At 31.7% G+C, this 11,212-nt stretch overlaps 2 protein-coding genes across 2 annotated transcripts; one reads left to right on the forward strand and one right to left on the reverse strand.

Moving 5' to 3' along the window:
- Nucleotides 1–4,650: 4,650 nt before the first annotated feature.
- On the reverse strand, nt 4,651–6,151 carry LOC107884885. The gene is made up of 4 exons (XM_029492191.1): nt 6,005–6,151; nt 5,683–5,840; nt 5,315–5,593; nt 4,651–5,193 (listed from the first exon to the last, which is right to left on the reverse strand). Exons 1-4 carry the CDS (start codon nt 6,149–6,151, stop codon nt 4,935–4,937), a joined length of 843 nt encoding a protein of 280 aa, XP_029348051.1. The 3' UTR covers nt 4,651–4,934.
- Nucleotides 6,152–8,332: 2,181 nt separating this feature from the next.
- On the forward strand, nt 8,333–9,712 carry LOC115034766. Its single transcript, XM_029492192.1, has 2 exons — nt 8,333–9,584; nt 9,653–9,712. The coding sequence occupies exon 1, from the start codon at nt 8,678–8,680 to the stop codon at nt 9,392–9,394; it is 717 nt and encodes a 238-aa protein (XP_029348052.1). The 5' UTR covers nt 8,333–8,677; the 3' UTR covers nt 9,395–9,584; nt 9,653–9,712.
- Nucleotides 9,713–11,212: the final 1,500 nt, after the last annotated feature.

Consider the following 11,212-nt stretch of genomic DNA (forward strand, 5'->3'; position numbering starts at 1 on the left):
AAATATGTTTTCAAAACAATTTTTAATCGAAAGGGCATTCAATAAAGATTCAAAATATGTACTACCCAAGTGTGGCACGCAGTGGACTTGACCTCCAGCAAAAAATTACGATCTAACCTATACGATATTTGCGATTTACGGGATATAATAGTGACAGCGCGGTGTACTTAGGACGATTTTTATGCATGATCACCCAAAAATATGTTTTCAAAACAATTTTTAATCGAAAGGGCATTCAATAAAGATTCAAAATATGTACTACCCAAGTGTGGCACGCGGTGGACTTGACCTCCAGAAAAAAAATTACGATTTAAACTATACGATGTTTACGATACTGCCAGATTTCGGTTGCGCGGTGTACTTAGGACGATTTTTCTGCATGATCACCCAAAAATATGTTTTCAAAACAATTTTTAATCGAAAGGGCGTTTAATAAAGATTCCAAATATGTACTATCCAAGTGCGGCAGGCGGGGGACTTGGGCTCCAGAAAAAAAATACGATTAAAATTATATGATATTTACGATATTTCCAGAATTCGGCTGCACGCTATACTTAGGATCACTTTTTTGGCATAATCACTAAAAATTATGTTTTCCGAACCATTTTTAATCGAAAGGGCGTTTAATAAAGATTCAAAATATGTACTACCCAAGTGCGGCACGCGGTGGACTTGTGCTCCAGAAAAATAATACGATATAAACTATATGATATTTATGAGTTTACAGACGATCGGCTGAGAGGTGTATTTGGAACGCTTTTTCTGTATGAACACTAAAAATGCGACTTGCCAAACCATTTTTAATCGAAAGTGCATTCAATAAAGATTCAAAATATGTACTACCCAAGTGCGGCACGTGATGGACTTGACCTCCAGAAAAAAAATTACGATTTAAGCAATACGATGTTTACGATACTGCCAGATTTCGGCTGCGCGGTGTGCTTAGGACGATTTTTCTGCATGATCACCCAAAAATATGTTTTCAAAACAATTTTTAATCGAAAGGGCATTCAATAAAGATTCAAAATATGTACTACCCAAGTGTGGCACGCAGTGGACTTGACCTCCAGCAAAAAATTACGATCTAACCTATACGATATTTGCGATTTACGGGATATAAGTGACAGCGCGGTGTACTTAGGACGATTTTTATGCATGATCACCCAAAAATATGTTTTCAAAACAATTTTTAATCGAAAGGGCATTCAATAAAGATTCAAAATATGTACTACCCAAGTGTGGCACGCGGTGGACTTGACCTCCAGAAAAAAAATTACGATTTAAACTATACGATGTTTACTATACTGCCAGATATCGGCTGCGCGGTGTACTTGGGACGATTTTTCTGCATGATCACCCAAAAATATATTTTCCGGACCATTTTTAATGAAAAGGGAAATCCATAAAGATTCAAAATATGTACTACCCAAGTGTGGCACGCGGTGGACTTGACCTCCAGAAAAATAATACGATATAAACTATATGATATTTATGAGTTTACGGACGAATCGGCTGAGAGGTGTATTTGGAAGGCTTTTTCTGTATGAACACTAAAAATGCGACTTGCCAAACCATTTTTAATCGAAAGGGCGCTTTAATAAAGATTCAAAATATGTACTACCCAAGTGCGGCACGCGGTGGACTTTGGTTCCAGAAAAATAATACGATATAAACTATATGATATTTATGAGTTTACGGACTAATCGGCTGGGAGGTGTATTTTGGAAGGCTTTTTCGGTATGAACACTAAAAATGCGACTTGCCAAACCATTTTTAATCGAAAGGGCGTTTAATAAAGATTCAAAATATGTACTACCCAAGTGCGGCACGCGGTGGACTTGGGCTCCAGAAAAATAATAAGATTGCAACTATATATGATTTTAACGATATTGCCGGATTTTGACTGTGCAGCGTACTTAGAAAAGATTTTTCGAAATGAACACCAAAAATGCGACTTGCCAAACCATTTTTAATCGAAAGGGCGTTTAATAAAGATTCAAAATATTACATCTCTTTACCTAATTATGACTTATATGTTGTAACTTGTTACAAATTACCAATGTATTTTAGTGTAATTTGCTTGTTCAATTTGCCTGCAGATGATAATTTCCAAGAAATTAAATTTTTTTTTTCTAACGAGAAAGTAATGAGTTACTTTTCTATTCGAAAAGTAAAGTAATTTCATTACAATTTTATTTGAGTAACGAGTAAAGTAATTTCATTTCATTTATCTCTTAGTAACGAGTAAAGTAACTTAATTACTTTTTAAAAGTAACTTACCCAACACTGAATAGATACAATATTAATATTTCTAAGACTAAAACCTGCTCCAGGCAATTACAAACACAACAAACAAATAAATCAGCCAAATTGGCCCAGCCGTTCTCGATTGATGAACCGTTATATATTTTTGGCTCCATTTTTATACTAGATAGGTATATATAGATATAGATATATATCCAATGAAAATTAAAATATCAATTATATTATGTTAATAGAAAATATCAAAGTACCTATACAAAAATCATTACAAAATGAAAAATATTATATTTACGTGCATATATATATTTCAGTATTTTATTATTAGTTTACATTTGAATAATTACCAATCCTTAACTTTATATTAACAAGGGTTGATTAGAACTTAAACACATTCTAATAAAGATGTTGGATGTATACCTTTTTAATTTCTAGTTTAGAAACAATATTTATTTATTTGTAAAACATGTATTTATTTTTTTCAACAGCAAATATCAACATTGAACATTAATATAATATAAAACTTATGTTTATTTATTTATCACCACTAAATTAATAATTAGATTTTAGTTATAATTTATAGGTGTTTAAAGTAGAATATAATTAAACTCAATTAGCATAGTACATATTATAATATTAATTTCTATAGCTGAAAATATACAACAAGAAATATAAATGAACATATATTTGTTTTCCTTTGCATACTATCGTTGATAATGAATAATATAGGTAATACTAGTATTTATAATAAATTATATTATATTACAATAATTTAATTGACATTGAAAAGTGTAAAACTGGAAACTATATGAGTTTTATAGGTAATAATATTGTAATATATTCAAATATATAATGCGTTACTGTAATAATATAATAAGGTATAAAGTATAATAATGGTATAGGTATTGTGGAGAACGTGAGCGAGGTAGCCCGGCTTTTCCACACGTTTCCAATACATATAATAAAAAAAGGGTTTATATGTATAATAATTAGGTACTTATTTAAAACATTATTGTAAAATTAAAAAAAAAATTGTATAAAATTAATAGTATGTAGTATAATTTAAAATATAAAAAAGTTCTGTGATTCCTGGAAAAAAAAAATAAATATATTAAAATCCGAGCCTTATAAGTTCATTTTTCATACATCCTTAACTAAAATTATACTTTAATATTTTTTTTACGTTATCACTTACTTATCACACATACTTTAGACCATACAATTTCGGGTTTTTCTCTGACAAACTGTTATTTTGTCAGAACTCGTAAGTCATTAGTCACGATCACAAAGGTGAACTTAACAATCGCGTTATTGGTTTATCGCCTTATCGCGGTCGTATATTTTATCTATGTTTCGTAGGTTTTAGCCTTCATAAGGATTTAGGAACTTTTAATTCTTTAGTTGCGAATTTACAAACCTATTGGTATGAAAACCCGTGTATGTGTTAATTTCGGTTTTTCATTTTTTATTAAAATTGCTAAAAGTAAATGCTTTTTATATTGTGAGTTTACCAGTAGTATTTTATTTTCCTAATATCTGAAATGAAATTTTCACCTACATATTAAGAGCTTATAGGTAAGGTTTCATAATATATTAAGGATTACTACACAATAATAAATTAGAATTAACTGTAAGTACAACGTAGGTATACATAAAATCAAAGTTAATTATGAAATACTGAAATACGCATTCCGTATTTCCAATACATTTAGTTGATATTTTTAATGATGGAATATGTATTATTAACTATTAAACATATTATACTTATTATTATTTTATTCTAGTATGATATATTAGTATTTTTTTTAATATTCAAGTAACTTTACCTAATATCAGGGCCGGACTACGGGAGGGGGGCAGAGGAGTCGCGTCCCCATGGCCTACAGTGTTATGGGGCCACCTAGACAAAAATTAAGAATTCTAAATATCATTGTCACAAAAAATTAAGTGTATTTAATTAACAATGCGGCCAAGTGGGTTTTAATCAATTACAAAAATAATTTAATCGACACTTCAAAATTTAGTTTTCGTTAAAAGCTGCGCGACCGTTTGCATTTTAAATCGTAAATATTTAATATGTTTGTTGTGAATTTTTCGAACAAAACTTCAAAAATACCAAGCGATTAATCCAAGTCCCAGGGCCCATTATTCCATAAATCCGGGCCTGCCTAATATCTCGTTGCTTTTTTCAATATTTTTATTATAGAGCTATGTACCTAGTCAAGTTGATACAATACAAAAATGTGAAAATTCAAAATACTTTTAACTCACTTTTATAATTAAATTGATAATTATAGTTAAATTTACCTTAATATCAATAACCACAAAAGTGTTTTGGAAAATACATGGAACATCAATTTAGGACATTTAAAACAGAAAAAATAATAATTCGTTTAATTTTAAATTAATTGTCTATATATACATACATTTGTTAGGACAGTTCCACCGCATATGGCCAAACGCCCTGCACGAATGGCACATTATAGGAAGCCGTCCCCGTCCCCGTCCGCGTCCGCGTCCCCGAAAAACATTTTCTTCACCAGTGTAATATGGTGCGGGTCGTGCGGCCTGTGTAACTATTTAAATATTTATAGAATATTTTTTCAATATTATAAACAATTTCTTAACTAATATTAACATACTAACTTAATTTTTTTAATATTTTATTATTGAAACTAACCTACTGACACAATCGACCTAAGAGCCTCTGTATAAATGATCGTGGAGGCTGGGAGAGTGTGTCCACCATGTCCACCGTATCCACCATGTCCACCGTATCCACGTCCGCCGTGTCCCCTCAGACGACTACCATGACCACGGACGAAATTATTGCTTCGAGCAGGTGCTACTGCGTTTGTGGTTTGTCGTGGGTTAGGCCGACGATTAGTGGCACTGCCACGGGGCCAGTTGCCTGTGAACGGCATATGCGTGGGTCTACAACATTTTATAAATGAGCAAAAATTAATACTTAATAACATTTTGTTGTAAAATTTATTTCATAATTATTACATTTACATAGGTATTATAAATAAATTTAATTCGATGATCAACTTACATATTAGGGTCGCACACCACTACTTTATGCCGCTGCAGTACATTATCGGCCAACTTTGTTCTTAAGAGGGAAATGAATTGGTCATAGTTTATAATTTCTGACTTTGGAAATGCCCAAATTGATGAATTAGGGACCATCGCCATCGTTTCACCAATTTGGGCTTCCAAAGTCTGGAAAAAATGTAGGTCGTCTCTTACAAATGCCCAAATTAGAAATGAATCATTTACACGGACCACTTGTCCTTTTGATACAGATGCCCACCTCCCATTATCTATTAAGCTGTAAAAATATAAATTAAATTAGAATAATTACATGCGTTGATACAAATTTAAATATAAAACCATTATAACCATTATAACCATTATTACCTTAGTGATAGTCTAAAATGGTCCAAGCATCTAGTGAACATGGTGTTTTCGCTCGCGCTTGTTAATTCCACCGGCAATATCTTTAGTGTTTCCGGACCACCACAATCCAGAAACTCAACTTTTTGCTCCGTACATGCGGCGATTACATGGCGTGATATCTGAAACTGTATATCACATTTATGATTTGAGTAAATTATTATTTTTTCTTAAACAATTATATATTTCACATACATTTTTTGGCATTAAAATAATAACGAAAAATACGATATGCAATATAAATGATTAATAATAATAAATAATATTATGAAATCAGAAATCTTACGTTTTCGGGATCGCATACAGTAATCTTCATCGTTCGATCAACGAACGTGGATTGTAGCATACCATGGACTTCGTGCCAATTCAATCCATCCAAAGCACAACCCAGTTTCGGGATAATTAGCAAATTTATAGACAAATCTGCTAACATATCCCGTAACTGGATTAATGCACTTGCCAGAGCCTCCGGAGCTGGTTTGTGGTGTTACAGAAGTTTAGTCACCAGGTAAAAAACATGAATGTCTTTTTCCTGGTGAACTTTTAGTTCTGCTACACCACCAACTGTGACCTTTTGGTCCAACAGAACACCGACCTGTCCATATTTCAGTCTGTAACATAAATCGACTTAACTATAAATCGCATTGAACAATGAAAATAAGTGCTCAGACAACATACTTTTACATTTTAACTCCTGAATATACCTTTATTTAAAACTGTTAAGTATTTAGGACGTAATTATATTATTTTTAAATGTCTGTATATGTTTGATATAAAATAAGTAAGTAGTATGATTTAGTATGTTCTAAATACTGAGCCCTTGAGCCTTGAGCCTTGCTCGTCCGCTGGCCCTTATCATCACTCGCGTACGTACGCGACGTTACCCCACCCCACATCCCGCATCCCGCATCCCACTGATCCGCCGCCGATGATCGCGTACGTGTGTGACGTATATTTACCCCTCCGACTCTTGATCCTTGATTACGTAGGTACGTGTGTGATGTATATTTACCCCTCCACCTGAACCCATCTACTCATCACGTGACCGATAAATATTTTGTATATTTACCCCTCCACCTGAACCCATCTATTCATCACGTGACTGATAAATATTTTGTATATTTACCCCTCCACCTGAACCCATCTACTCATCACGTGACCGATACATATTTAGTATATTTACCCCCACCACCCCACCACCTTCCGATCCGTTATGTGAGCTATATATATTTTATCAGTTATCAATTACACATTTATCCTGTAGACTCTTAGATATTATACTTAACAACAACAAATTAAAATACCTATTAGTGAATAACATACAATGAAATCAGAATCTTCCCACGAAATGCTATCATACCTATATTTTTTTTACTTATATTTATTATAAATATTATCAATTATATGAGTATAGAAATCTGGATTTCAATATAGTCGTCTTTTTAACAGTAAGGTAATATCTTTTGGTTGTTCCATACTTTTGATAATTTTTTTCTATATTTAAAAAAACTAAATATGTGTCGTATTCAAGAAGAAGAAACAGTTGGAGTTAATACTCATAACATAAGGTAAGTGTTAACGTATTTTAATATTAATTATTTTGATATTAATTTTTAATTAATTTATTTAGTGAGATAAACGATCTGCCTGTCATTCGAGCTATTAATCCTGACTTGGTTATATATTTGAGGCGATTCCAACATTAATTTTCACATGTAGGGATATCTGCTAAGAGGCTGAGGACTTGGACTAGACGTGCGAGAAATTTTTCTCAACAGTTCAATGTAGATTTTCTAGTATTGGTTATGTTGTCACGTGATAGACATTATGATAGATCGATTCCAGAAGATGATGCTATAGTAAGTTCAAAAATACATATAGTAAATATTAGATAAATATATTATGAGATTTGGTAATATTTATTAATTCATTATAGATCCAGATAACGTGTTTCGAAGTAATGGTCTCGTCTAGTATGATTCGTAGGCATACACAGTACTATATTATTATGCAGTTGATGTATGGTATCCAAAGAATAGCGGTTATACAAAATGAAAGCCTGAGGGAAGGGTTTGAAATGGAATGGGTTATTAATGTATTGACTATTCTATCATTTTTAGATTTCGATTTTCATAGTTCAAGATTTATATTAAATAGAATAAGGAGCCTAATTTAATTATTTATTAATAATAAACTTTTTCTTACAGCTATACAACAGTTTATATTATTTAAGAAAATCATATGCTTAAAATACCTATTAGTGAATAACACACAATGAAATCTGTACCTTCCCACGAAATGCTATCATACCTAACAAATACCCATTAGTGAATAACATAATAATCGCAGACATATTGTAGACTCTTAGATATACCTAACAACAACAACAACAAATTAAAATATCTGTTAGTGAATAACACATTAATAATCAATCTATACTAAAAAATAACTTAATCACTTAATAACAACAACAACAAATTAAAATATCTATTAGTGAATAACACACAATGAAATCAGTACCTTCCCACGAAATATTATCATACCTGTTAGTGAATAACACATTAATAATCAATCTATACTAAAAAAATAACTTAATCGCTTACAAACAAAAATAATTAAGTAAATATAGTATTATTGAATAACACATTAATAACCAATATAATATATTAAAAAATGTCTTAATCACTTACACGTTAGACTCTTAGATAGCTTAATATTATATCTCCTATCAATTAATGGACCCATCCACACCCATCTTGCCTCCGTATGAGCCGACATTCATTCAGTCTGTTCTCAGTCTTACACAATTGTAATTCTCCTCTACGTTTCTATCAGTCTCATAAATTGTTCGGTGCTTATAATTTTTTCAAGTCTTATATTATTTTATAGTGTTTATTATTTTTTCCGAGTCTTTTAAAATTTAAAGTGTTTTTTACTTTTTAAAATCATTTTTAAAAACATGGCTGGTTCAATCACCGACAACGCTACATTATATAACGAGAAGAAGGCTTTCGCATACGTTCCTCCATCACCACCGGCTGACCTCATCGAAGCTACAAGCTACACGTTGGACTTCACGGCGAGAAAATTTATACTTGTCGGTATCGATCCGACAGAACAACTTCAAACAGTTGTACTCTTATTAACATCATCACGTTATGTGAAAATAAGTACAGATTTTCTAAGACGGATATTCTCACTTATGGGTAACATACTATCATTTATATTAGACACGTCGCAAAAGTATAAGCGAACCACATTTCTCGAAACCGATGCTTATAAAATATCAAGTATGGTGTATAACGGTTCAAACGTTCTGGTAATTGAATCCAAGACTGAAGATGGATGTAGAGTTTTATTAAGTCGTTCAGATTTAATAAAACTCCAGGAAATAGAATGGTGTATTACTGCTAGTATTAATGAAAAAGAAGAAAAAATAAAACCAGCAATTATTAAGCAAATTAGTGATTATTGCGAGTATTTGATGGAAAAATGCTTGCAATCGGATTCACCGCCCAACAATTTGAGGGAAATGGAAATTTTCATTCGGAACGTTGAAGTCAGACAGAGTAAGAAGACACCTAACCTCGGTCAAATTAAAATGTTTGCGAGTAAACAATTGGCCGAACTTTGTATGACTCATCGAAAAGTACAAAACTCAGAAGTGGTAATTTAAAAATATATTATTTCATATATAAAATATTAAATTACACTTATTTTTATTTTAGGTATATGATAAGAATTTCAGATCGCTGTCATCTTTATCACCCAGCTATTCAACAGTAATGAATGAAATGTCCAGATTGACTGAAGAATGCGATGCTTGTGATGAAATTAATCCGTTGGAGGATAATAGTTTAGTTGAGGTAATTTATAAATATAATATTATATACAAACATATATTTAATCAAGTTTTATTTTTTTTTAATTTTAGTTACAGTACGAGTATTCGCAGATATCGCCGAACTATTCTCCAGGCAATAATATAGCTAAAGTAATTTATAAAATATTCACGTTATATACGCGTTCATCTCATATAATATTAATTATTAATTTTGTTTTGTTTAGTCTATCGTCTATCGGTGAACGCGATGGATCTATCAACAGTTTACCGCCACATACATCCAATGAATATGAGTTAGATGCACAATACCCTCCATGGTATCACAACCCAGATCTATACCTACGCCAACAAGCTTTAGTAGTTGATGAGAATGATGGTCCAACGTCATTCTCGATTCAATCACCACCAGCATCGCCATCTTTTTTTGACAAGCCCTCTGCAGATATATCAAGTAAGCGGAACGCTCAACACCTCACATCATTACACAGAGTAAAACGTAAGGTTAATTAATAAATTGTAGAAATTAAAAATATATGTAAAATAAATAAAAATGATATATAAAATTTGTATTTTCATTTATTAATTTTAAGGTTTACAATAAATATTTAAAAGGTTAATATTAAACAAAATAAATAAAAATATATCATTGTAATATCTCGTCGTTAGGGCTGGTCAGAGTAATATTCTGATAGCCGTTTAACCACGAGTATATTATGTTTTTTTTGTAGGACGCAAGGCCACTTGCGTTGATGATAAAGATGTTGACAGGGTTGTTATTAAATAAATATAGACTGATGAAATATTCTATGTGGTTTATTAAAATGTTCTTCAGTAAAATTTACTAAGTCCAAATAATTAAATTGTTACACAAAGTGTCGTGAAGGTGCTCGTAGTGCAGTGGAGAAAACACGTCTGAATACAGGCCGTCTCCGGTCTGCTTTTATAAGGGCCCAGGCTCTCCTACCTACCCCCCGGTCCATTGTCTTATCCATAATGCGTCGTTGCGTTTATCGATGTCCCATGTACACGTGTGAACCTAATCAAAATGATGATTCCACGAACCGTCTATTATTATCTGTTGCACTCCCATCCTGTTTTCTGGTTTTTGAATATATACACATATATCTACTTTGTGAAGAGCAAGCCCCCATATCCTGTCGTTATATACATGGCTTGTGGTTTTTTAATGTAATGTTTATGATTTTATTATAATATTATTCTCGATTAATTTTACTGTTCAGTGATTCATATATTTATAGTTTAGTTATTATATATAAAATATTGTATGGGTATTTACGCTTTTTAGCGCCACTCCTTACTACCTATGTTATTGTGTTCCTCTTGCTTGTATCGTTTGAAGGAAACGGATACCATCCGTTACACCTCCCCCCTAAAAAGTTCATTTTTATTGTCTGAACAATAAAAATTAACTCAATTGGAATTTCCATCACTTCAAGCACCTTCCTATGGTTAAAAGTTTACATTTATCATTATTACATTATATGTTTACATATGTTTGGTTACAATTACATAGCTTAGATACATTATTGTTTTCAATTACATAATTTAAATACATTGTTGTTTTCAATTACATAATTCATATTACATTTGTTATATATTATTGACAAAAGATACAAAGTACAATCACAA

This window comes from Acyrthosiphon pisum, unplaced genomic scaffold (assembly GCF_005508785.2).
Source record: "Acyrthosiphon pisum isolate AL4f unplaced genomic scaffold, pea_aphid_22Mar2018_4r6ur Scaffold_20988;HRSCAF=22714, whole genome shotgun sequence".
In the NCBI taxonomy this organism is placed as follows: Eukaryota; Metazoa; Arthropoda; class Insecta; order Hemiptera; family Aphididae; genus Acyrthosiphon; species Acyrthosiphon pisum.